Here is a 25,083-nt window from a genome sequence, read left to right as displayed (position 1 = left end):
AATTGTACGCACGGTGACAGTGACAAATACAGGCTAAAAGACTATAGCAATGAACGAACGCGAAAGCGACGGACGAAGAGGAAACCGTAGAAAGAATTATTCAGGATGGTTGAAACGGGAGATTCTATCATGATTTTGTTCCGGGTCAAGAAGTGAATCTCTCGGTATAAACGTAACAATGCCCCACATTCAATTTACAATGATAATTCGCACGATCAGACGAGAATGGAATTAAGGGGAAACTAATAAAAAAGCAGGAATCGTGCACCGAGCGAATTTTTCATTTCTATGGTTTTAGTTCTCATCAATCGACAGCAATCGTTCAAACGTTTGCGATGGAAAGCAAAAGTTGCAATAATTTCATAAGTTATGTTGGACTGGAGGAACACGAGATGCAGGTAATTGTCAGATACAATTTTATGTAAACATTCAGACATAACCTCTATCTCAGATACTGGAAATCAGGGCTGGACATTATTAAAATAAGCTTTTATGCAAATAATTATTCAAATATAATTTCTATTTTATTTATTATTTGTTTTGTTACATTATCTTAGATGATTTTATTCAAATAACAACATATTTGAAAAATAAATTATTTTACTATTTGTTATCTTATTTGGATTAATTATTATTATTTTTATTTGCTATTTTCATTTCAAAGAAACAGTGCCCATGTCTGCTGAAAATATACAGGATGTTTTTTACTTTTCTAGGAGCATGTTCTTTGAATTTTCTTAGTGACTCAATATATATTAAAAAACGTATTTACTTAATTTTTTATTGAATTTAATGGTGTTTTCATGAATTATGCACAGCCACTAGGTTCTAGTCGACGTAATTCTGTATCCGAGAACAATATTAAGTTGTTACCAGGTGAAATCTTTATCACCAAAGCACAAAATGTCCTTATGTTCTCACCCGTTAGTGATTTAAATCAAGGAACATCTGGCATTCTATCTGTTACAAATTTCAAACTTACTTTTGTTACAACTGATGAGACAAATGGAGAAGTAAGTCAATTTTGGGAAGTTTACAGAGCCTAAATGTATCAATATAATTGCGGTTTTCTTGTTAAAAGTTGTTAAGATGTATTTTACTTGCAGGATGTGGCTCGTCAACAAAATCATCTTTATGGGTATATGGACATATGTTTAACAAACATAGAAGATATTTATGTAACTGTAGGAGATAAAAAAAGAAAATTGATACCCGGAAATATTGTACCATCTAAAGTAAAAGGGATATTTATTATTTGTAAAGTAATTGTTTTCCATGCATTGTTATAAACGATGTGTTATCTGCTATGCGTTCCTCATTTTAATCGAAAAATACGTTATGGCTTTTAGAATTTACGTACATGGTCCTTTTCTTTCAAATTTTCACCTATCGGAGATGGGAAGAATCTTCTGCAAGCATTATTACATCACGCTTTCCCTAGCAGACATCAGTTGTTATTTGGTTATGATTATCAGTTAGTTTTTCAGATAAATATTTCAAATTACAGTTTTGAAACTATAAAATTATTTATTCTTCTTTCGTTTGATTTCAGAGAAGCTTATTATAGTAGTCTTGACAAAGCTGTTCGTTTGTTTCGGGATATTTCAGATTGGCATAACGAATTGGAACGCACCATACACAATGAAAAACTCAGAAAATTTTGGAGACTATCTACTGTTAATATAGACTTCAAGCTTTGTCGTAGGTAAATACAATTGATCATTAACAGATTGAGGAGTTTTATGCATTTATAGGAAATATGAAAGTGCAAAAATGCATAAAATGCTCATAATATGACAAAATAAAAAAATATCCGAAGTATAGTGCTTTTTATAATACTTGGTAGGTAAAACAATTTTCTACCGAGATTCTACTGTTTTCATTATATTCTCAAAAATATTTGCATAAAAATCCGTAGTTTAATTATTAAATATTCTATCGTGCGTTGAACAATTCACAGTAATGTAAACTTTTTTATAGCTTGTCTCGATATATAATTATACCGGCATCGATTACCGATGGTCAGCTAATAGATGCAGCTAAGCGCTTTCAAGGTAACCGTCCACCAATTTGGTCTTGGTCGAATGCGCGTGGTGCAGCATTAGTAAAAATGTCCGAACTTTCGCCATTAGTTACCAATAGAATACAAGAAAATATTATGTTCGAGAACGTTCGTAAAAGTCATCCACAAAAAATGCCACCAATCGTTTTAGAACTAAATAAAGGTATTAGCGTGAAGTTAATAGCATTAGCTTTTTCAAAATTTGTCAGCCTGTGCTCTCCAGGTAAATTCAATTTATTTATTGAAAGCGTAAATTCTACAATAAGTATTGTAAATATTTATTATCTATTTCAGAAAACATTAGACAGTTTTGGTTACAGGATAATAATTTTTATTCGTTAGTAGAGAACACAAAATGGTTAAAGCATGTATCATACTGTTTGCAAAAAGCTGTTGAAGCCTGTGAGCATCTTCATTTAGGATTTTCTGTTATTCTACAAGGTAACAATGCAGTATAATTCTTTTTTTTATCTTTATTTCAATAAGATTAATTTTTTAGAAGGTGCTGGCACAGACCTTTGTTGTATTGTATCGAGCTTAGTTCAATTGTTGCTTGATCCTTATTTTCGAACCATAAATGGGTTCCAGTCTCTTTTGCAAAAAGAATGGGTTGCAGGTGGACATCCGTTCTGTGATAGATTAGGTCATATTTCTAAGAGGACTTCAGAGAAGGTATATTAATCTGATTTTAATTGTTTATAAATTAACAAATTTTATTCTTCCCTTTCTTTTCTTAATAGTCTCCGTTGCTCCTTTTATACCTTGACTGTGTCTGGCAATTGAGTCAACAATTTCCCGCGGAATTCGAATTCACGGAAACGTACCTGACAACTTTGTGGGATGCTGCCCATGTTTCCATTTTCGATACGTTCATTTTTAATTGCGAGAAAGACCGAGTTGCGGCAGCTACGGTAATTTATTCAAAATCTTTTAGCATCCAATATACTATCTTAGTATTTACATAATTTACATGTGATCATAACATAAATAAATGTGATCAAAATGTGATCAAGAAAACAGCAAACTTCATAATTTACTAATGACTACCAACATAGTAAACTAGGTTTGTTTAGATGTCTTCAATTCATTGGACAGAGTATAGAAATATTAATCTTATATTCAATATCTAACATTTTCAAGGAATGTAAGCGTATAAGTAACTTCTTATTAATCTTAAAAGTAAATGTCTTTTAGGATCCAGAGAAACCTCTTGTTCTAAGAAGTGTGTGGGATTGGAGAGAGCAATTCAGCGACCAAGATATTTTATTATTTGATAATCCCCTTTACAATCCCCGCGAGACAGACACCAAGGAGAAATGTGTGATAAAACCCTTGTACAATGTCGCGAATCTAGAACTTTGGACTCAGTGTTACTTTCGATGGATACCAACACTGGAGATTCATAATGGTGGTCGGAATCATATTGAGCTTTACGCCAGGCTATTACGGAATGATGTGAATCAATTGAAGATGAACATAAATGGTAATTGCGGATCGCCTACTGGTAAATCAAACAGCTACTCCGTTCAGATGAATATCGACAGCTTCTATCCATTTTCAAATAAGAAATCTGGGAATATAGTGAGCACCCCAATCATGAACAGCTCCATTCTTGCTACGAAAAGCCTGTTAGAAGCGCAGTCCTTGATCACTGCGACCGACTGATGTACATATCTCGCTAACGTTTGTTTTCTTGACTTGTTAAAAGGAATAGATAACGTCTTTTGTAGTTACGTGGGAATCGCCATGAGTATTAGGGAAAATTCTCTTAATCCTTTCAGTGCCAGATTTTCGTAGTGTTTACAAGCAAGTTATGACCGAAAAAAATAATTTGCTTATTTATTTATATCATAAATTTCATTTGTATTTATGTTGTAGATATGTTCGAAATTTTGCGAAAAAATAACTTAGATGGCAATCTAATGTGTTTATTTTGTAAATTATTACCGATCCATTTGATTCAGTTCTTCCTAATTTGGTACTTAAAGGATTAAATATCGTGAAATTGCATTTTCAATATTACGAAGATTTCTCTTTTCTACATTGTAAGTTGCATTGTAAAATAGCAAAATTATGGAAAATTGATATTTAATAATACTGATGTTATAAATTAAATAACAATGGAACTATTTTTTGTAGAAAAAATTATCTATGGTCTAATGGATTCTTTTTATCCCTATTATTAAATCCCTTTTTTTACTTATATTTCACTTCTATTTATGTAAAAAAATTACTATGTAAGACGAACATTAAATCAACAATGGTTGGTAGCACTGAGTAACTGCTAAATTTGTCGAAGTTGTAGAAAAATGCCACGTAAAGCCCTTTAATGATGGACATTTCGAGTAATAAAAATGCTTTTGCATCGAAAAAGGTGCAAAAAATGAATTCAACGTTGGAGGAATGGGACGCAAACAAAATTGTTTTTCGTGTATTACTACTCGTCTCGTGCCTCAAAGTACTTCTAATGCCTATGTAGTATGTTTTTTTAGTATTTAAATAAATTGTATATCTCTTTTATCACTTTTTATTATCTATATATACTTTGATCACATAATGTAACCATATATGCATCATTTGATTTTTAGTCATTCCACAGATTTTGAAGTTCACCGCAACTGGCTTGCCATAACACATAGTTTGCCACTCAAAGAATGGTACATGAATGCCGATTCACAATGGACCTTGGATTATCCACCATTGTTTGCATGGTTTGAATACTTTCTCAGTCATATAGCAAGATTCATAGATCATAATATGCTTAAGGTTGAAAATCTAAATTATGTATCTTCCAATACTATCTTTTTCCAAAGAGGCACTGTTATATTTTTAGATTTAGTATATGCTTATGGAGTTAAAGAGTAAGTTCTTAATGCATTATTATCATTCTTCATTCAAAAAGTAATATTTAAAATATATTCTATACTTTAAATTCTCTGTAGAGTTGGCAAAGTATTTTGTACATCCTTTGATGAATATGTGATCTTCATAGTTTTTTCTTTATGTAATATGGGATTACTCCTAGTGGATCATGTACATTTTCAATACAATGGATTCTTACTTGGTATTCTTCTACTTGCTATTGCAAATGTTTCTAAAATAAATAAACAGGTAAATGTATAAGGAAACATTTTGTTTCTATATAAAGGCTAAGCAGTTTACTTTTTAGAAGGCTATCTTATTTGGAACTCTGTGGTTTGCTTTGTTATTAAATTTAAAACATATTTATTTGTACGTGGCACCAGCATTTCTAGTCTGGCTACTGAGATCATATTGCATGAATGGAGGTTCATTCTTTAGACGTTTGTACATGCTTGGAAGCATAGTTATTATTACTTTAATAATTTCTTTTGGCCCGTTTGCCTCACAGTTACCTCAGGTAAATAATAATGTTAAATCATATTCTTTCTCCTTAAGTAATTATGATTATTTTAGATAATTTCAAGACTCTTTCCATTCAAAAGGGGTTTAGTACATGCATACTGGGCAGCAAATGCTTGGGCATTGTATATAGGTATAGATAAAATAGCATCTTTAATTTTAAAGCAATTAGGATGGTTAAAAGTTACAAGATCAGCAGTCATGACTGGTGGTTTAGTGCAAGAGCAATCATTTTTAGTTCTACCAACTCCTACGCCAATTGTAACATTTCTATTAACTATTTTCACTATGATGGTAAGTAATAAGCTTTTCAATTGTTGATAATATTCTTAATAAATAAAAGTATTGCATATATTACAGCCTGCATTATACTGCTTATTATGTAAAAAAGAGTATATGAATCCAAAGCAGTTTGTACGATGTTTAGTTCTCTGTGTTTTGTGTTCTTTCATGTTTGGTTGGCATGTACATGAGAAAGCTATTTTAACTGCTATTATACCACTGTGGTAAGTAAATGAGAAAGGAAATGAAATTAATTAAACATAATCAATTAATTCTTATGTATATTTTAGTGTTCTAGCAGCAACTGATAAGAATGATGCTAGAATTTATTTAATTTTAAGCAGTGCAGGACACACTGCCCTTTTACCCTTACTTTATCCGAGTAATTTAACTCCATTAAAGATTTTTGTACTTTTGGTATTTATGACTGCAGGTTTTCTAGCTTTCTCTCGAAAGTTCAATGTAAATTTTCTTTATTTTTACGAATATATATATGTAATTAATTTGCCGGTATTAACAGTGTATGAAACCATTATACACAAATTAATATTCGGTGAAAAATTACCATTTTTGCCTTTAGCTCTTACTTCGTTATATTGCGCCATAGGAGTAACTTATTCTTGGGTGGTTTATTACTATATGTTTTTGCGATATAGTAAAATTAATAATCATAAAGATAAAATACAATAAAATTGAGTATGAAGTTTTTACTTGTTATATACCTTTCTTTTTATATTCTTTGTTTATATCCTTCTTTATTATATTTATTAGATTCATTGCATTACATTTACTATATGCATTATATTCACGTTACATATGCCTTAATTATAAATTTCAATTATACACGTGTAAGAAATATATAATACCAGCTTGTACATATTCCCTTTAAGAATATTGGTTTATTTAATAAATTTAGAGAAATACACGATAATTCACACTAAATATAATTTTCAATATAATATATAATCTATGATATGTAATAATATATTCGAAATATATCGCATTGAGAAAAAATATGTACTTCGTGTTAAATTGTGTAAGATGACATTGCAACTTATATTGATACTAATAATACTGAGATACTAATTAAATATTACATATGAACAGTATGATATAAAAATTTATTTCAATTATGTTGCGCTCAAAAATGATTAGTGATTGATGGAAGAAACTTCTGTAATTTAGTTTTCCTTGCATGCTCCAATTCATTCTCCGCATTTACTTAATATTACATAATATTAATAGGAAAAAATCAACATTAACAGGACAGGGCTCTGTTTTAAATTTTGCATTTATGCCAAATGAAACACAAGTTAGTTTTATTTTGGACAGAGATAAGCAAGGAAATCGCCGAAGAGCATGAAAGGAATTCAACCAACATTCATGTGATCATGTAAAAAATACGCTCTACGAATTACCGCCCCCCAGTGGTCAAATGCCTGAACTATACACACATTTTCTTCCTTAGGTGCTTTTAGTGAGAGAAACATACGTACATTTGGCGAAAGGAAAAATCTGGTGAGCCCGAACAGGGCTGTACGGAATGGGCCAAAGATAGACGCTTAAGTTCGATGCAGATGAGCCGACTTTTGTCCGCGGGATATCGTTGCAATCATATTATGTCTGTTTTCATTGTTTTTAACTGGGAGAATAAGGAAAGGCATATGATCGTAGCGATATCACGCGGAAAAAGATCATTCGTCTGCATCGGATCTGAAACAGGTGGGAAATGAGTAACGAAACGCTGTACCAAGCACTTATAAGATTTTGATCGTCATTTTTGAATGAATTTTAACTCCCTTGGTCGAGGATACAAATGCACAAATTATTATACAGAAAATGATGAAGGTATTGTAAAATTATTGATTAAAATTATTATTATTATTAATTAATATTACAATAATTGTAAATCTACAAATTAAATCGAATGAAACAATCTCATTTTGCAAATGAACAAACCGTTTAATTATTTATTCTCTAATCCCTTTTAATTCCGATAAGTTACAAAAAATGACGAAAGAGTTCGAGAAAATTGGTAAGTTAGTAAGGAAATAAAATACCATAAAATTATCATAATCATAACTTTCCCAGGAAAACCAAGAATAATATGTCGACCAAGGAGGTGATGCGATTTTGGCAATTACACAACAAGTGCTGTCATATTTCAGGAATTTCCCAAAATTGAAATTTCGACAGAATCCTGCTTTGACCCTTATCTTTCGTTGATCCTCAGTATAAAAGCACATTTCCCCTCTAGCTGTGCATATGTACATATTGCCCGCCAAGAGCACCAGAGTAGAAATGCCTATAGTTCGATTGTTTGCCGCTAAAGGTCTCTCCTATTAGATAGCATTTTTGGGCTGACGTTATTAATATTGCATTGGCGATCTCTCTGCTGCTTCCTGTTAACATAGGAAGGGTAACGTTCGTTTACTAATCTATGTACATCACTATTCGCGACAAATGATAAATATGGCGGCTTGGATTCCCAAAGTCGTACGGGTGACAAGTAAGTTTGTTAATTTCACATGTTTATCATTTTATTTCGATGACATTTCAATAATGATAGCATGCTAGCAATTTGAACAAAATCATTGTTTCAGAATCTACATACATTGTAAACGCATCATTAACTTATATTATACTTATGTAATAATACATAATTATATTATATTTATGTTGCAATAATGATTTAACTTGTGACACGTAGAGAATCAAAATGTGGGCCCTGTCACTTATGCAGTACAGAGTTACGATTATTCTTCACAACCACGAGTTATTAAAAATCCTACTACAGCCAAATTGAAAAGGGGTACCGGCGGTCGTAGCTCCTTCAATGGTATAGTTTGTACAATATTTGGATGTAGTGGTTTTATTGGAAATTCCTTAAGTATTAGGCTAGGGAAAATTGGAACTCAGGCAAGTGAATAAAAAAATCTTTTAATTAAAAAATTTATATTTTATATTAAATGCTTTTTTACAGCTCATCCTTCCACATAGATGTGATCTATATCACATAAGAGAGTTGAAAGTAGGTGGAGATCTTGGACAAGTCTACTATCATCCATTTGATCTCAAAGATGAGGACTCAATAATCAGGGCTATGAAATATTCTAACGTTGTTGTCAATTTGATTGGTCAAACTTATGAGACCTCAAATTTCAGTTTTGATGATGTGCATGTAGAAGGAGCAAGAACATTGGCTAGACTTGCCAAGAAATGCAATGTGGAGCGTTTCATTCACATGTCGTGTTTAAATGCAGAAGAGAAACCTAGAGTAGGCCAATTGAATTAAACTATATAATTGTTAGATAAGATGTAACAAAATTATAAATTAAAGCATGATACTATGATATTCAGAATTATATGCAATTTTTAGAATTATTTTAGATTGAAGTTTTTAGCTCTTATTTTCTCAATACTATCAATTTATTCTGTAAAAGGCTTGGATATATATGTATATAAATTTAATTTTAATATGTGATTTTCTAACTTTGTATCATTACTTTTATCAATTATATTTAAAATAATGATTTTTAATGATAGTAGATTTTATTCTCTTTTTTAAGCCAATGCTAATAAAAGATGGTTCGAAGATGTTAAAATCAAAATGGAGAGGTGAATTCGCAGTGAGAGAAGAATTCCCAGAAGCTACTATAGTTCGACCATCAGTTATATTTGGACGCATGGATAGATTTGTCAGTCATTATATGAGTTCAGATAGAACGACCTTCGAATAGTATGTTCAATTATAATTTTTTATGACCTACATATATGTATAATAACATGAACCATAATATTATAATAACATGAAATCCATTTTTTACAATAGCATACCACTGTGGCACAAAGGAGAAGATACTGAAAAGTATCCAGTGTACATTCATGATGTAATTTCAGGCCTTGTGGCGATAATAAGGAATCCTGATACTGCTGGTAAAACTTATCAATTTGTTGGGTATGTAATATATATAGTATTGCTAATAAAACTTATACGTATAAAAATATAAAATATACTTTATTTCAGTTCAAAAAGTTACAAATTAAAAGATATAGTTGATATGATGTTTAAAATCAAATTGAAATACACCGAACAACAGATGACAATATCGAATATAAAGTTTAACCCATACTTTTGGATGAAAACTACATTTGCAGAATTAATCGCTCCAATACATCGTACTATGGATTTATCGTGGGAAATATTGGAATATGTAAGTATTCGAAACTTGTAATTAATTTAAATTATCGATAAATGTATCCATTAAAACTAAGTAGAATATTTGTTAATTTTTTAGCATCATGCCACTGATAAGATAGACCCAAATTTACCAACTTTGGAAGATTTAGGAATAACGCCGACTGATTTTAAAAAAGCAGTAGCATGGGAAGTTGAACCATATATAATCAACAGACTTGCGGTTGAAGACTTACAGGCAGCTGTCCCTCCTGAAGTGAAGTCTGTACCAAAATAAAGTGTTCACATTTAGAGCTTGTAGAAAAAAACGAGTATTCTGATTTAAATAAGAAATCTAATATAAATTATATTGTGTCCATTTTCTGTATAATATTTGAATTCAAGTTATTACTTTTGTGTAAAAATATTTCTTTTGTACACACTGTATAAAAATTATATGTCATTACTGTCAGTCTATGCAATAAGAATTGCTGCTCATCTTTTTTTAATCATTTATTAAATGACAGATCGCTCTAACTACAATAAAAGGTTACAGATTATTTTTTATTTATAATATTATATTATTTTATATTATTATTTTTTGTTATACGTTATGTGGTAGATGTTGGTAAAAAATATAAGCTAGTTTGGTCCTCGGTTACTATGCTGACCGAAGGCCACGCAGACTTTACATTACAAATGACAAGAGAAAAAATGTTTCTCTCTTTTCGTTTCTTTCGTAGTTAAAAGCACGGTTTTAGACTTTTAGTTTAAACTTCGGCGAAACAATGAAATATTCGGTAAATAGCCCTTATTCTTGTACGTATTAAAATAATAAAAATTTATAATCAGTAAAAGGAAATAATTTAGGCCGCGAGATATATCTTATTTTTTATTAAAAATAAATAAAAATCTGAAGATAAACTATCCTGAAGAACTTCATATTACTATTTTCAAATATACATAACAAAATCGAACTTTTTATTAGAGCGGTTTGTTTACCTAAGGAAGACTACGCACATGTAGAATTCACATGATCGGTTAACTCTCAGAGAATCGAGATATTTTCAACTAATTTCCCAAATTCAATAATAATAAACGTGGTACCCAATAAATGATAAAAAATACTGACAAATGTAAAATATTTTGAGAATTCCACTGAGAGTTAACTTTTTCTAAGACAAAACACGAATAGCGCTATTTATTTCCCTTGGGTTACGGAAAAACTCGATTCTTTCACCAAAGGTTTCTTACATAAGTTCACCTTATTATATCCTTACTCCCTATGTACTTTCATTATCATCGACGTAAATTATCTATTCAACTCTGGTTGTTAATTCTTTGCTTCATACATTCAAAGGTACATTAAAAAGTCATGGCAGTACATATTATCCATATTAAGGCATTCAATCAAATTTCTTGAATAATTAACACATTCGAGGCGGACGCATCTTGTGCGTCTTTGCTACCAGTCTCAAGAAGATGCTAGCAAAATAATTTCCTACAAAAATCAGATGGTAGGAAAATTGTGTAAGAATTAAAATAAATATTGGTTTAAATTCTAAGATAAAAAGGAATTTAGTAGGAACTTCAAAAGCTGGTCCTGCTGGTTCTTGGAGATTCTCTTTTAATAAGATTTTGGCCTCGAATGGGTTAAAAATAATTGAAAGAAAGCTCATATAAAACGAAGGGTTAATATAATATGACGTGATAAACGTGAACAAGTAACTTACTCGGAATCATCTTTAGTTTACGGAATAAATCCAAATGGATGCGGTTTCGCCAGCCCAGTTACATGGGCCAGTTAAAGCTCATAGTCGCATGCTTAAGATTGTACGAGTTATAATAATCGAATGATAGAAAAAGTTTCTTGAGAGTGACTTCACGAAATGGAGCCGCAATGATAGTTAAACCTCTACCGAATCTGGAACTGTTGTGGATCTATCTCGATGTTTTATGTGAAACAAGATTAAAAAAATGTATCAGTTTGTAGGTTATCTGTATTATATGAAACAATCTGTTATGTGTATAAATACATAAATATTTAAATGAGAAAGAATTATAGGAAAAGTTTGGTATACATTACTTTCGAAAATTCTCTTGTCTAACCTTATGAAGCAGACCTGGGTTCACTGGAATAAATTCATGGGGAACAGAAGAATGAGGAACAGAGTGGTTGGCAGAGTGAAGATCCCAACGACACCGGAGCCCAGGTTATCCTGCACGACGTTGTCATAGCATCTGGCGACTAATCCGAAGTCTACTAGGTCCATGTGTTTCCCGTTGTACTCGATCGGCGAGATACAATAATTTCTCTTCTGAAATTCGCTAACAGTGCCATTGACAAAATCGCTGTCCAGTACATTGTGAGCCTGGCAGTCGCAGGGAAAGTGGTTATCAATGGCGCTGATAGAATTCACTTCCAGATTGATGTCTTTGACATGTCGAGGCGCCTCCAATACGTGATTCCCATGGAATCTTAACATATCTATATTGTTTTCGTATCGCAGAAACAATTTCTCGATCAGATCGATCTTGTTATTTACGATATTCAGTCGATCAACGTGGGTGAGCCCAGTGAAGGCATCCTTCTCGACGATGCCCAAATCGCTTTCCTGAATGTTCAACGACTGCACATAGGACAAGCCACGGAATGTGTAAGATTGAAGGGAAGACAGGTCCATGTAGGTCAACTTTAGGAGACCGATATACTGGAGGCCATCGAATGCGTCCGGCTCGATGGTTCTTATTCCTGACGGGAATATCAGGCGAACCACGTTCGTTAAGCCTGAAAACGCGTGGCTTTGAATTCTGAGCAACGGGTTATTGCTCAATAAAATTAAACGGACATTGGAGGTCCCGGCGAATGAGTAGCCTTCGATGTATCGTATCTTGTTGTTCGCCAATAACAATACTGATACGTTTTGTAGAGCGGCGAAAGAGAATTTTTCGATGAATGGTAGAGGTGTGTGTTGAATGGAGAGTTCGCGTAATTTGCTCAACCCTCGAAATGCGAATGGACGTATGGTTGAGATGTTGTTACCATCCATCGTCAGCTTTCGCAGCACTCTCAAGCCGGCGAATGCGTCGCCTTTTATTACCGGGAAGTTGTTCTTTGTCAGGGAGAGTTCCTCCACTGTTTGTGGCAGCTGCTGGGTAGGAATGTCTTTTAACCCACCTGTATTGCAGAGAACCTGTAAAATTTGTTGGTCCGTTATTTTTTGATACTTTGAAAAGAAGATTCTCATTTTTAGAAAAGCCGCTCATTGTTCTTTTTGGTAGTAAATTATGTTACGATGCTGCATTTGATTTCTAGGTGGCTAATTAATTTTCTGGAATCCTGCTTTCCTCTTGGAATCTCTACGTGCACGACTATGTTCAGCTAAGCTTTGCTTTCTAATCCTCAAAAACTGTACCATTGTGTCCGCACATGGAGTAGTGTAGCACGCGTTTGGCTGATACTCTATGTAACTCATAGCTCTCTCAGAAGCCTAATTAACTGCGGATAAACACGGAAAACTAATTCCTATTGAGCTCTTAATCCATGTCAAATTAAACTTCGATTCCTTTACCTTGTTATATTACGAATTTTTAATGTTTTAGGAAAGATCCAATGAAATTGTCGTTTTCTGTTTTATAAGCATCCTATAATTACCTGCTTCGGAGATAGGCAAATGCATTCTGCAGGGCAGTCCCAATTTTTCGCGGTACTGGTTTCCTGTTCTAAGGTAAGCGTCGCTGTCCACAGCAGGTAATAAATGCAGATCTACAAAAGCCATGAGAGAAAGTACAAACAGGGGTACGTGAGAGATACCTAGATGAAATGGAGCGAGAGAATTCTTTTTCGAGCATGCGAGTGTCCGCGTATCACGGACAGGAAGCGCGGATACGATCCACACACGCGAAACTTGTCTCATTTGTACCTGCGCTCTGCAATACATCAATTCCAGAGTTTTTAGGGCGCATGCCTCAGCATCCAGGAAAACGTCGCGAGCAGCTGCCAATATTCCAATGTGTCCTGAAAAACACCAAGTCCCAGAAAAAAAATATCTCAACACACACATCCCGCAATTACGATTCGTCACTGGTTTATTATTTCAATCATCGCGTTGATGAATGAGAGACGCGAGATCAAAGAGCTTACCGCAAACAGGAAGAACAAGAGAGCAGGTTGACTCGGATGGAGGTCCTACGATTAACCGGGAGGACGAAACGGGCCGGGGAAATTTCGCAATCCGTGGCCGCATTCACCGCCTGGGCTCGAGGCTTTATTTCTCCTTAGCCACCTACCCCCACCCCCGGTGAACGATCTGCGCAAGCCCATAATTATTCTCTTGGTGCGCGTAGCCTGGAATGAGACTTATTAAAGGTACAGAACACTGTGGAGCGCGGGATGACCAGAACCAAGCGTACTGACCTAGGATAATCTGGCACAGTCTGTGGCTTTTGATCATCTTAGCGACTGGTCCACGATGTCCATGTAGTCATGTAATTCCGTTTCTTTCTACTCACCCTGCTTCTTTGTGCCCCCTTTTCGTCTTTTTTTAATTGGTCTTATCATCCTTTTCTGATTTTTTGCTCTTCTTTGGTTCTCCTTACCTTTCCTTGGCTCTTGGCATCTTTTACCATTCATTTCTACTCTTTTTGGCATCTCGAGCCATTTTAACCCTTCCTCGGTATCTCTACCGTTTCCTGATTCTACTTATCTCTTTCTAGCTCCTATTTTGTTGCGCCTCTTCTTGTCCCTTTCTAGCATCCTTAAGTTTTTGAGTCCCTTTCTTGAGTCTTTCTCACTTTTCTATTTGTCCGCTTTCCTCGTCTCTTCCCGATTCTTTCTACAGTAGCTACAAAAAGATATTCATCTATTTAGCATTCTCCATATCGATATCCATCATGCTATGTATTAAAGCCTCTACATATTAATCGATTAATACCAAGTATATCAAATTTCATACCATTTAATAATACTTTCACATAACTATTAAAATTTTATTAACAAGCTAATTCCAAATTTGTTAACGCTAATTTATCAAACTAAATTGTCCTTTCACTTGTAAATGATAGCGTGTCTTACTGCAAAGATCTTATTTTATCATTTAATTACCATACAAAGTTAATTCGTTGCTTGTTTTATTATCAGCTCAGGGCTGGTTGTCTCGTCGTTTGATTGAAAGTTCTGCTTGCGGGGATATTGGTGAACTGTTCCTGACACGACGATGATCAAGAAGGGGGTTTCACGAAGAGTGAAATCTCTTCAAAGATAAATGGAACTGGTCTCAACGTTGCCTCTGAACAAGAAAAATATTCACTAAATATATTTTATATTATTCATTGTTGGTTAACTAACGAGATTTTTATCGTTAATTTATAATTACATATATATATATAATATTCTGTTTTTATTCTCTGATCTACATTTTATTATTATAGTGAGTTAATTGTGACTAATATCGATTTAAGTAGTCTAGACCATTTAATAAAAATTAAGATACATAATTTGAACAGGAAACAATTTTCGATTATTATTAACAGAGTACAGACGAGTACTAATATTAATATCTTCTCTGTCGATAATCTAGGGAACGGCATATTATTTAATTATTTTTATTCAATAATACAAAATATAGGACTTTGTAATAAGTTGATCAGATTGGTGGTTTGAAAAGAAATTTCTTCAACTATTTGCTTGTTTATTGTTAAAAAATAAATCTTAAACATCTATTAATTAATATACAAAGAAAAATCATTTTCTCAGGAGTTTCTCAGAGTAATATATTTTTATAACAAACTTGTACAATTCTAGTAACATACATCCACATAATGGAAATGAGAAACTCCGCATTATGGGGTGAAAAGTGTCAAACATCAGAAACTTACAATTAATCAAAAGTGCATTTCCAGGTATAGGTGTATATATGTATGTATTTGTATGTGTCATGTACATAAGTGTACATCATCTCATAGAAGAAAAGTCAGTCTTAAAAAATAATACGATGCTAAATTTACATGATAAAATTACTACGATAAAACGGCAACATTCTATCCCACAAATTTTTTTAAGATGATTATGTACAATCTTAACTTGACGATTATTGTAATTAAAATTCTTTATTTTAATTTTGTAAGGCATCGAAAATTGCGTTTATGTACCGTTTAAAATTTATATCATATAAGTAAGAAAACCCATAACACTTTATGTTAAATCATTTTTATAATTTTGATTTAGACCATTCGAATGATTTCACAATTTTCTATACATTAATTATTGTTAAATAATAATATTCAATTTGTTGTTTTCTACCTCTTTTCTTCGATAAGTTCATTATTCTGTGCAGAAATTGTTAACGACATCTTCGAGCGCGAATTTTGAAATTCATTGATATGTTCTTGAGCACCTTGCACTTTTAATTTACAACTATATACTTTCTCTCTTTGTTTTGAACACATTGTATAGTCTTTTAAATATATCTCAGTCTAAATATTTGCTTCAGTTAAACTATTTTTTGTCTGATTAGGCATCTTATATGTATATCTATTTCGGCATTGTTATATATTTCTATCCTTTTCAATTTTAATATTTCTCTCTATCGCTACAATATGGCCTCAATATTTGTCTATATTGAAATCAGTCATTTTTTTATACAAGGTGTTCTAATAATCATGGTACAGGAAGGAATACTACGTGCGTCAATAAATCGAGAATATGGAATGACATTTTTACACACGGCACTTTGTTTTCAATAAAATCAAATTTAAAAATTTGATTATGTGAACTTGACTAATTACTGGTAGGAGTAAACAGTCAGCATTTATTCTACGTGAAATAAGTTAGAAGTATAGAATAAAGTTTCTTCGTTTATAGATTGTTGGTTCTTATGCATTTTTGTATTTTTATGAACATAACTGCAGAAATAAAACTTAAATAGGAATTTGTTCCATCTGCTAAATATTAGAATAAACATTCTATTTTCGATATTTTACGCTAATATAATTGACATTACTGTCATTTGCTTATCATTCTAATAGTATATCCAAAATCTAACACTTGGTCTTATATTGCACTTCAAATATTATAAGTGCTTCTCTGAAAAACTAATAATTCTGATTTATATTCTCTTACCAGTCACATTAAAAGTATATTTCTGTATATATACAGAATATATATATATATGTACACACACACACACACACACACACACACACACACACACACACACACACACACACACATTTGTATATATACATTTTCTGTATACATTTTGTGTATTTTTGCGCCTCCAAATTTCTCATAAATGCATAAAAATCCGCAGTCTATCCACTTAAGACCACAATAAATCGTCGCTTTATTATCATTGTGCCATGATTTCTAAAACATTCTGTATAAACATTATTTCTCTATTTTATAATCGCATCGCGATCAGAGTACAGGTACAGTGTGATGATTTTATTATATGTAATAGTAACAAGAAATTATCATTTCATCTGACACTCGAGTGCTTTGAGACATTTGATTGTATTCAATTTTTCATTATTCTACAATTCTATCGTTATAATAATAAAATGCTGTAAAAATAGAAAGCAAAATATTCAGGTGAAATTACAACTTCGTGTTATTCGTCACCACTATTAAATAATTCTCCAAACAGCACACCCTACTACCAACTGTGTAAAGTTGTTCTCCCGCGAAAAAAGTAACCAATAACAACCCAGTGCGGGAGGACAGAAAAATTTCAAATGGTCGTTTGGTCTATAAATTTTTAAACAAAGCTATCTAAATTATTATTAATTAATATCGATTAATTGATATTTGTTGATTTGGAATAATTATTAAACATAATATTCGCCACACATTGGATATCACTCATTCCCGCAACTTTTTTCTATAAAGTACGGTATTCTCTGTGAAAATACGTTGCCTTGCGTTTATATTTTTCTCCATGTTCACTCAGAATGATTGTTTTATCAAATTCTGTTTTTCGTTTTATTTTAATATTATTAACAAAGAAATGAATACTTCCAAAATTTTTCACTCTGCACTTTGTATTTCAGTAACATGTTTCAGTGAAAAGAATTATAACTGAAAAATAAAAAGTGCTTAAATCTATTTTCAAATTTTACTTCACTATCTATACGTAGGTAATATGATATAATATAATATAGCAGACAATATATATAATAATGTAGATTCGGCTCTATCAGTCTTAATGTTAATAATGAACACTATTGTTCGTTGTACAATGAGGTAGTTCGTTCCGTGCAATTATGTATTAATATTTCGAGGTAGTATTAATCCATGTTATTATGGATTAATATTTAGAGGTAATTCATTTGTATGTTATTATGCATTAATATTGAGCAATATTGCAGCTGTATCCCAGGGCCATTGATCAGTAACGCTAATGTATTCTTATAATTAGCAACAAATTAACAGCGATATCATCAGTCAATAACACGAAATTATTCGAAGTGTATAACTCTATCCCCTTTTTTTTCTTTCTTTTTGCTTTTTCAAAATATATATATATATATATATATATATATAATATGTATATATATACAGACATATACATGTATACATATGTGTATATATATGTATACATGTACATAATATATAGTTTGTATATATAATCTATGTCTTAGTGACAGCATTTAATGCTAAAGATAGAAAATCTCTCTTAAAAGAAAAAAAAGAATTAAAAACAAAATCATTAAAACAATATACACTCTTCTTACCACTTTCTTTCACGCGGCATTTATATTCTATAAAAATCGTTGAAGATTATAAAATACTACTACTATGTAGATTGCTAGATGAGAAAAAAATGAGAATATCGAATCACAATGATTACACTGAATTAAAAAAAAAAACAAATATATATATTCACTAGTTCAAAAGTGTTTAAAGCTTAATGCGATTCGAAATTAGTTTGCAAAATCTCGAAGATCTTCCGCGTATTATCAAATGCCCATTTCCGCGATAAATCTGCTCAAAACGCATTTCTTCAAGACTTCACAAATTAAAATAAGCTAAAAAAACAAAAATATATATATATTATATGTATGTATGTATATATAAATGTAGTCAATTTCATTAAATATTCCAGTAAGAACATTTGCAATGTTTTTCTTCCTTTTCATTTAATTCATTCTTTCATTCAATTTTAATGAACTACTGATACTTTCTTTTAAATTGTTAAAGTACATTAATATGAGAAGGCACTATATTCCTTATTAGCATTAGGCTTTAACAACTTCGGAACACAATCGTTGATTATACTTCAGTCTCTTGAACTCATAACGCATGAATCAGTCTTGTGCAAGGTAATCTGAGAAGAACCTCATATACCAGATTCCTTATGTATATACGTATGTTCTATGACTTACTGTTGCGACGACACTCTATTATTGATCCCTGAGTCATTTGTTAAACGCTGACTTACTTAATTGGCTTCTGTTTGGTTGCGTTTTTTAATCCATTTATATCGCCTTGTCACTTTCTCTGAGGCACACACACACACCCTGTGATTGTCTCTAGGGGTATGCTCTCCCGTGAAACGAACAACCGGATCTCCGTCAAATATAGAGTAATTTTTTTAATTCGTTATATTACGAAGCTGGAACGTATTTTCGTTTCACAGGACACCACGGATACTTGCGTATAATTTTTTGTAAAATCCAATAGCCTTAAATTATCTAGAAACATTCCGAATAATTTTCATATAGTAATAGTACGTTTAATATCTGTCAGAGATATCATTCGGTGACCATGAGAGGTAAGATAGTAAACCTAGGTTAATTGTGACTACACGAATCAGAGCCAATATCTTCCTCGTCCTTGATCACTGAGGGTGGAGGGACTATCACACGAACATCCGATTTACGACTTATAGAGAGATCTTCGACCTGATCTTCGTTGTTCTGCTGTTTCACGGAATGCACTATGGGGCTAGAGGTACAACGACTGACGTCCAACATCTCCCGGTCTACAAGACCGTCTCTCGACTTATACGCATCGAGGATAGATCCGGAACCCTCGATCACACTGCCACTCTCGTTCTCGTTTTCCGAGAGGGCACCGCTGTAGATGTTGCCATTTGCGTTACCACCGATTCCATAAGGAAAACAGGCGCCACTACCATTCGAGCCACGTTTAAATGGTCGTGATGTCGTGATTCCTAGCTTTTTCACCTTATCGTAAAGAGTTCGAGAGGGTACTCCATACTTACGTGCCGCCTGGAGGGCACTCATTCCCGAACGTACTGCTTCGATCGCAGACATTATGTCGTCCCTCGTGTATTGCTTGTACCGTTTCCATTCTGGCTTTTGTGCTGGTACGTAGTTAACCATCCCTGTAACAAAAAGTAATTATTGTGTTTAATATTTAATTTAAGATATACATATATATTCTTCTATATTTAATGACAGTAATATATAGAGTAACAGCAAAACTTTGTCAGTACATTTTACGGGTATACTCAAACACAAAATGTTATATAAACATAAATCATTTAGAACTTCCGTCAATTCCACGCTACTAAATTTTTATGTGCAGATAATTTTAAAAAAGAAAAATATATCAAACAGGTATTAATACCGAAGCTGATTGGTTCATTAAAATGAAGCAAAATCAAAATAAGTTTTATAGTAAAACGTATTAACAAAGTTTAGCTATTAAATCATAAGACGCCCTGTGTAGTAAATATATAGATTAATAAACAATATGAAAATTTTTTGAAAATTGAATTTTTTATAATTTCTTTTCTCTTGCCTGGTTTAATGTCTGGAATATATGACTGTGGCGATGCTTGCTTATCGTCTTCATCCATTATAGACACATCAGTATAAGGACTATGTGCAGGATCCCCATGAACTACATCCGTACTACTGCGTCTGTCATTCTCATTCGAGGAGCCATTACTGTTGCTTCTGAACTGATTTTCATGGCTATCTGGGTGTAAGAGGGGAATCCCTTGGGAACTATCCGCGTGACCTTGACCCAATACCGTTCTGAGAATCGGTGTGTCTCTGTTCATTAACATATTTGAGAGTTTCCTGCGTTTCAATGGAGAAGTCTCAAAACCGGTTAAAATGGATGATGACCCGCTTAACATGGCAGAATGTTGATGTGTCGCCGTCTGGTGACTGGAGCTGGAATGAGTGATGGGAATCCCTGGCAGAGGCCACATTGGCAGCGGTAAACGGCTACTTCTATCTGCTGGTGATTTGCCATAAATATCGTAAGTAGTCCCCGTGGAATGTGGAGGAGACGTATGATCACTACTGTGAGCTGCGCTACTGGTTGTACTGGTGCTTATGGCTGGTGGAGGTGACATAGAGGTCTCAACCTCTTCACGACGACCCTGGGAGCCATTTTCTTCAACCAACCCCTTCACCTTTAGTACTTCCGCGACTTTTAATAAACCAGCCAATTGCTCTTGAGCCACGTTGACTTCGCCTCGGTACATATACTCCAGGATGGCTTTGATCTCAGAATACTTCACGTCTTTCAATACGACGATAGGATGCTTGCATGGTAAGTCAATGAACAGAGTTTGGAAGTAGGAGGAACATGCTGCTAGGACCATCTTGTGGCATTTGACAGACGCACCTCCGTCAACTGCCAAAGTCACGTCGGTGAATGCCTCATTTTGCAGCAACTCATCGAACACTGTCAGTAAATTAGAACGGTGATTGTTCCAGCGCAAGCAGTACTGCTGCGAGGTACTCGCCATTTCGGTTAACTCAATCAGCAAAGTGGGTTCTGAAAGAAATTGCGAATAATTAGGTTAACGTTAATTAATTATTTACTATTATATGATTAGAACTGACTAATAAGCATCGAACACGATTAATTTTTTAATTTGTAAAATTATAGAACACGGTAAACTGGAATTTACAAAATGAAAATCTAAAAATATTTCAGGAGGTGCTTTTTATGCATCCTTTAACAATTGAACCGTTAATTGGAAATGAAATTCATGGGACATAATATTTTATGAGGTATGAGTCATGCGTGTGAAACTACCCTCATTTAACAATCGGATACTGCGCATGTACAAGACGCGTGTTATGCTATAACGCATATGCGGAAGTTAAAATTCGAGCAACATTGATCTTGCGATGAATAAATTAAGCTTCAGCGAGCAAAAGCTAAGAAATAAAAAATACGTTAAAAGTATGTAAACAATTATTATTATTACAAACATTATTATCAATAAAACTTACTAATGACTAACAAACATTAATCCACAATGCATATTACATGAAATATAAAATATTGTAAACATTGTCGTTCTTACTGGCAATAAATTAATAAAATTAATAATGACAAGTCTACGTACGTATATAACAGATTAGAAAAGAACTTATTAGTACAATTCTGAAACATCTATGACGTAGTATTCCGAAGACTTACATTTCCAAAACTCTGGCGCCGCACGGCGAAACTGTTCAAATGGCCGCCGAGTAGTACGTTAGGAGATGTACGATTAGTTAGCATATGTGTGCACTCGCATTAGTAACTCAATTTCGTTTAAACGAGTCGACAGAAACGTTGCCGTAAAGAAACCAACCCCTAGTGACTGCACATAGCGTGCGGAAGCGCGTGTATACGCGAAACCGCCGATCAAAACAAATCTCTTCACATCTCTTTAATCTTCACCAGTAATAGCCAATCCTTATTTTGCAAACAGATCATGTACACGGTCTCATTTACAAAAACAAAATTCACCCACAAAAGTTCTTATCTTCGTCTTCTACTGTTGTTTTGTTTTTATCTTCTATTGCTATCCAAATGTTTATCCTTGTCTTTCTTGAGATGTTTATTATTCGATATTTATATATCTTCACTAAAGCTTTGTTTTTGCAATCGTCGCATTAGTTTCTTTCGAGGTTTGGTGCATTCCTGATGATGATTATAGTATCTTTGAAAGCAACGACGTCGCTAGTCGATACGATACGAGTGCACACCCGTAGCAAAGGCAAGCTTTAACGTATTTAGAAACCCTCTCCCACGGCCTACTCGGCGACCACTGACGAGCCGTGCGTGGAAGACGCACTAGGCCGAGCTGGTCATGGCTTTCCTCGCATAGGGGTGTTCATTCGTGTGCGTTCGTGACTCGTCTGTCGTCATTGTGTGCGTATATCCAATGGCGTAACTGACGTCCCTTTATGCGAAATATTCCAGTTAGGACTTTTAAATGACGTATCATTAATGAGTGAAATGCATTAGCAAGAAGTGAACAATACCCGGGAACGATCAACGCGATTAACGAAATAACTTTGTCCAACAGAAACGAAATAGCTAGGCGATTAACAAGTTTGTTTAATGAGTAGATTATGCGAACCATAGTCTGTTGGTAATCTAGAGAAACTAGTGTTTCAGTGAATTTCTAGATATTTAACTGCAAATCTTGCTAGTTTTTAGAAACCAAAATTTGTTGAATCTAATAATAACTTATATTAATTGATTATTATTGTATTATTAATAACAAATAACAATTTGCAGTATGCCTCTATCGCTACTCATTATCCATTCATTAAAGATGAATTAGTTTCACAAATGAGGCAAATTAAGATATTATGAATGTGATTTTAAACTATGATAGTTTATATTGATAATGACTTGCAATTTTAATTTCATATTTTCTGCAATATTATACTATTTTATTAGTTTAAATTGTGCTATATAGTATGTATAATATTGAAGTTCGACTTCAAAGGGCGTAAAAAAGCTAAAAAACATACAGATGGCAAAGTTACGCCACTGAATAGCACGCACAAGGAGTCTTGCAGAGGCATCGTCGCCCCTGGTTGCATGATCGGCCAATCACACTGCGTCTAGGCCAATATCCTGCGGGGTACGATGCATACACATCTAAGTGGTGCATGCTTGCAGACGTATGCGTGCGTGGATGACTATGCAGTATCGTATGTGTACACCCACGTCTTTCACCCGCGTATCAGCGCTAGTGATGGCCATTAGATTCCCTTTTTCTCGCAAGTTTCTGAGCAACGGTTCAACTTTTTTATTTCCTTAAAATTTTTATCATTATCTCTCTACCATTTTACATTTAAAAATTCTTATTATCTTGCTCAATTACAAAATTGCCTCTTCGTATTAGTTGACATTGTATTGTTTCAATGATCCTGAAATAGATGAATATTTTAATGTAGTATTCCTGACATGAATATGTTTCATTGATATATAAAATACAAATTCATAATAATATTCAGTTTATTTAAGCCTTTCCTGCCTCTACAACATTAAACTTCATAAACTTTAAACTCAGTCTTCTCAGTTTACAAACTAATGGAGATAGTTAAGGAATAGGGCGACAATATACCTTTTAGTAAAATTAAGAGATTTGTTGCAAGTCTTCCAGAATTTATACGTATAGATAGAGAGATACAGATGTTAAAAATTGTAAAAACTGAAGAGGCATCTTAAGACCATCACTAATCATCAGTGGACTAATGTGCGGCAAGGAACGAGAAACCTGCGTGTCTGTATGCGTTCCCGAAAATTGCTACCACGCCCTGACTTCTATGCAACCGCCGATTGCGCCTGCGTCCTCTTATAAAATCTTCCAAAATTTTTCCCATGTGTCTGGCAAATCAAACCGTATTTCATCGTAACCAACTCTTTCATTCAACTCTTTCTACTTTGTAATAAATTTATAGAAGTACATTTCCACAGAACATTAAAAAATAGATCTACCGTGATGATTGCAATGAAAATTCACATAGGGAATAAAATATAAGGCTGAATGAAACACGGCTAAAAAAGCTTGCCAGTTCTCTCTTCTCTCCTTTCCCTCACGAACAGACGCACGTGGACGTCGTTTCCTGTTTACTAGGGCTCGCGAAGTGGCGCATTAAGAACGGGCCGAAAATATGCGGCTCGATTCCCACCTTATCTCGACCAGTTCGTACAGCAAAAGAAGAAGTAGAGACGATAAAAGCGGGTCACGATAAAAGAAAATCGTTTTCCTGCGTGCTCGCGTGCACGTATGCATAGTTTTACACTGCCATCGATAGAATTGTGAATGTGTTAGTGAGTGCGCCATCGGACGAGACCCTTGGGCGAAGAAAAAGACGAAGGAAAAGGGGGGAATGCGAAGCTGTTAAGGTGAATCCTTGTATAGCGTTGCGCCATCGAAAAAATTCCATATTCGATGTC

At 33.5% G+C, this 25,083-nt stretch overlaps 5 protein-coding genes across 8 annotated transcripts; 3 read left to right on the top strand and 2 right to left on the bottom strand.

Annotated features, from left to right (window-relative positions):
- The first annotated feature begins 20 nt into the window (after positions 1–20).
- Positions 21–4,210, top strand: LOC132914850 (myotubularin-related protein 10-B). The gene is made up of 10 exons (XM_060974335.1): positions 21–398; positions 819–1,013; positions 1,107–1,262; positions 1,350–1,474; positions 1,553–1,705; positions 1,981–2,285; positions 2,357–2,503; positions 2,562–2,734; positions 2,803–2,973; positions 3,257–4,210. Exons 1-10 carry the CDS (start codon positions 336–338, stop codon positions 3,725–3,727), a joined length of 1,959 nt encoding a protein of 652 aa, XP_060830318.1. The 5' UTR covers positions 21–335; the 3' UTR covers positions 3,728–4,210.
- Positions 4,211–4,324: 114 nt separating this feature from the next.
- LOC132914854 (probable dolichyl pyrophosphate Glc1Man9GlcNAc2 alpha-1,3-glucosyltransferase) lies at positions 4,325–6,433 on the top strand. 4 transcript variants are annotated; one of them, XM_060974344.1, is made up of 7 exons: positions 4,325–4,540; positions 4,651–4,923; positions 5,005–5,173; positions 5,235–5,441; positions 5,498–5,737; positions 5,804–5,949; positions 6,016–6,433. In XM_060974344.1, the coding sequence occupies exons 1-7, from the start codon at positions 4,392–4,394 to the stop codon at positions 6,413–6,415; spliced, it is 1,584 nt and encodes a 527-aa protein (XP_060830327.1). In that variant the 5' UTR covers positions 4,325–4,391; the 3' UTR covers positions 6,416–6,433. The 4 variants fall into 4 exon arrangements, with proteins under 4 accessions (XP_060830327.1, XP_060830326.1, XP_060830328.1 ...); XM_060974343.1 differs by having other exon boundaries at positions 5,232–5,441; XM_060974347.1 differs by having other exon boundaries at positions 4,400–4,540; positions 4,662–4,923; positions 5,232–5,441.
- A 1,457-nt stretch (positions 6,434–7,890) lies between these two features.
- LOC132914860 (NADH dehydrogenase [ubiquinone] 1 alpha subcomplex subunit 9, mitochondrial) lies at positions 7,891–10,875 on the top strand. Its single transcript, XM_060974355.1, has 7 exons — positions 7,891–8,234; positions 8,436–8,644; positions 8,709–9,002; positions 9,295–9,464; positions 9,558–9,683; positions 9,753–9,939; positions 10,024–10,875. The coding sequence occupies exons 1-7, from the start codon at positions 8,189–8,191 to the stop codon at positions 10,198–10,200; spliced, it is 1,209 nt and encodes a 402-aa protein (XP_060830338.1). The 5' UTR covers positions 7,891–8,188; the 3' UTR covers positions 10,201–10,875.
- LOC132914859 (leucine-rich repeat-containing protein 4-like) lies at positions 10,401–14,184 on the bottom strand. Its single transcript, XM_060974353.1, has 4 exons — positions 14,047–14,184; positions 13,826–13,920; positions 13,558–13,668; positions 10,401–13,096 (listed from the first exon to the last, which is right to left on the bottom strand). Exons 1-4 carry the CDS (start codon positions 14,147–14,149, stop codon positions 12,032–12,034), a joined length of 1,374 nt encoding a protein of 457 aa, XP_060830336.1. The 5' UTR covers positions 14,150–14,184; the 3' UTR covers positions 10,401–12,031.
- Positions 14,185–15,963: 1,779 nt separating this feature from the next.
- Positions 15,964–24,034, bottom strand: LOC132914880 (protein tramtrack, beta isoform-like). The gene is made up of 3 exons (XM_060974382.1): positions 22,318–24,034; positions 20,671–21,663; positions 15,964–20,251 (listed from the first exon to the last, which is right to left on the bottom strand). Exons 2-3 carry the CDS (start codon positions 21,632–21,634, stop codon positions 19,695–19,697), a joined length of 1,521 nt encoding a protein of 506 aa, XP_060830365.1. The 5' UTR covers positions 21,635–21,663; positions 22,318–24,034; the 3' UTR covers positions 15,964–19,694.
- Positions 24,035–25,083: the final 1,049 nt, after the last annotated feature.

Source organism: Bombus pascuorum, chromosome 15 (assembly GCF_905332965.1).
Source record: "Bombus pascuorum chromosome 15, iyBomPasc1.1, whole genome shotgun sequence".
NCBI classification, from domain to species: domain Eukaryota; kingdom Metazoa; phylum Arthropoda; class Insecta; order Hymenoptera; family Apidae; genus Bombus; species Bombus pascuorum.
This window is presented reverse-complemented; position numbering and strand designations above follow the sequence as displayed.

Excerpts from the sequence above, each read along its gene's own strand:
- LOC132914850 (XM_060974335.1), top strand. The coding sequence starts at position 336 with ATGGAAAGCAAAAGTTGCAATAATTTCATAAGTTATGTTGGACTGGAG. Across the intron at positions 399-818 it reads TGGAGGAACACGAGATGCAG|CCACTAGGTTCTAGTCGACG; the intron begins GTAATTGTCAGA and ends AATTATGCACAG. Across the intron at positions 1,706-1,980 it reads GACTTCAAGCTTTGTCGTAG|CTTGTCTCGATATATAATTA; the intron begins GTAAATACAATT and ends ACTTTTTTATAG.
- LOC132914854 (XM_060974343.1), top strand. The coding sequence starts at position 4,392 with ATGATGGACATTTCGAGTAATAAAAATGCTTTTGCATCGAAAAAGGTG. Across the intron at positions 4,924-5,004 it reads TATGCTTATGGAGTTAAAGA|AGTTGGCAAAGTATTTTGTA; the intron begins GTAAGTTCTTAA and ends AATTCTCTGTAG. Across the intron at positions 5,174-5,231 it reads TTTCTAAAATAAATAAACAG|AAGGCTATCTTATTTGGAAC; the intron begins GTAAATGTATAA and ends TTTACTTTTTAG.
- LOC132914860 (XM_060974355.1), top strand. The coding sequence starts at position 8,189 with ATGATAAATATGGCGGCTTGGATTCCCAAAGTCGTACGGGTGACAA. Across the intron at positions 9,684-9,752 it reads AAAACTTATCAATTTGTTGG|TTCAAAAAGTTACAAATTAA; the intron begins GTATGTAATATA and ends ACTTTATTTCAG. Across the intron at positions 9,940-10,023 it reads CGTGGGAAATATTGGAATAT|CATCATGCCACTGATAAGAT; the intron begins GTAAGTATTCGA and ends TTAATTTTTTAG.
- LOC132914859 (XM_060974353.1), bottom strand. The coding sequence starts at position 14,149 with ATGCGGCCACGGATTGCGAAATTTCCCCGGCCCGTTTCGTCCTCCCGG. Across the intron at positions 13,921-14,046 it reads TCTTGTTCTTCCTGTTTGCG|GACACATTGGAATATTGGCA; the intron begins GTAAGCTCTTTG and ends GGTGTTTTTCAG. Across the intron at positions 13,097-13,557 it reads TTTGCCTATCTCCGAAGCAG|GTTCTCTGCAATACAGGTGG; the intron begins GTAATTATAGGA and ends CAAATTTTACAG.
- LOC132914880 (XM_060974382.1), bottom strand. The coding sequence starts at position 21,634 with ATGGCGAGTACCTCGCAGCAGTACTGCTTGCGCTGGAACAATCACCGT. Across the intron at positions 20,252-20,670 it reads TATTCCAGACATTAAACCAG|GGATGGTTAACTACGTACCA; the intron begins GCAAGAGAAAAG and ends TTTTTGTTACAG.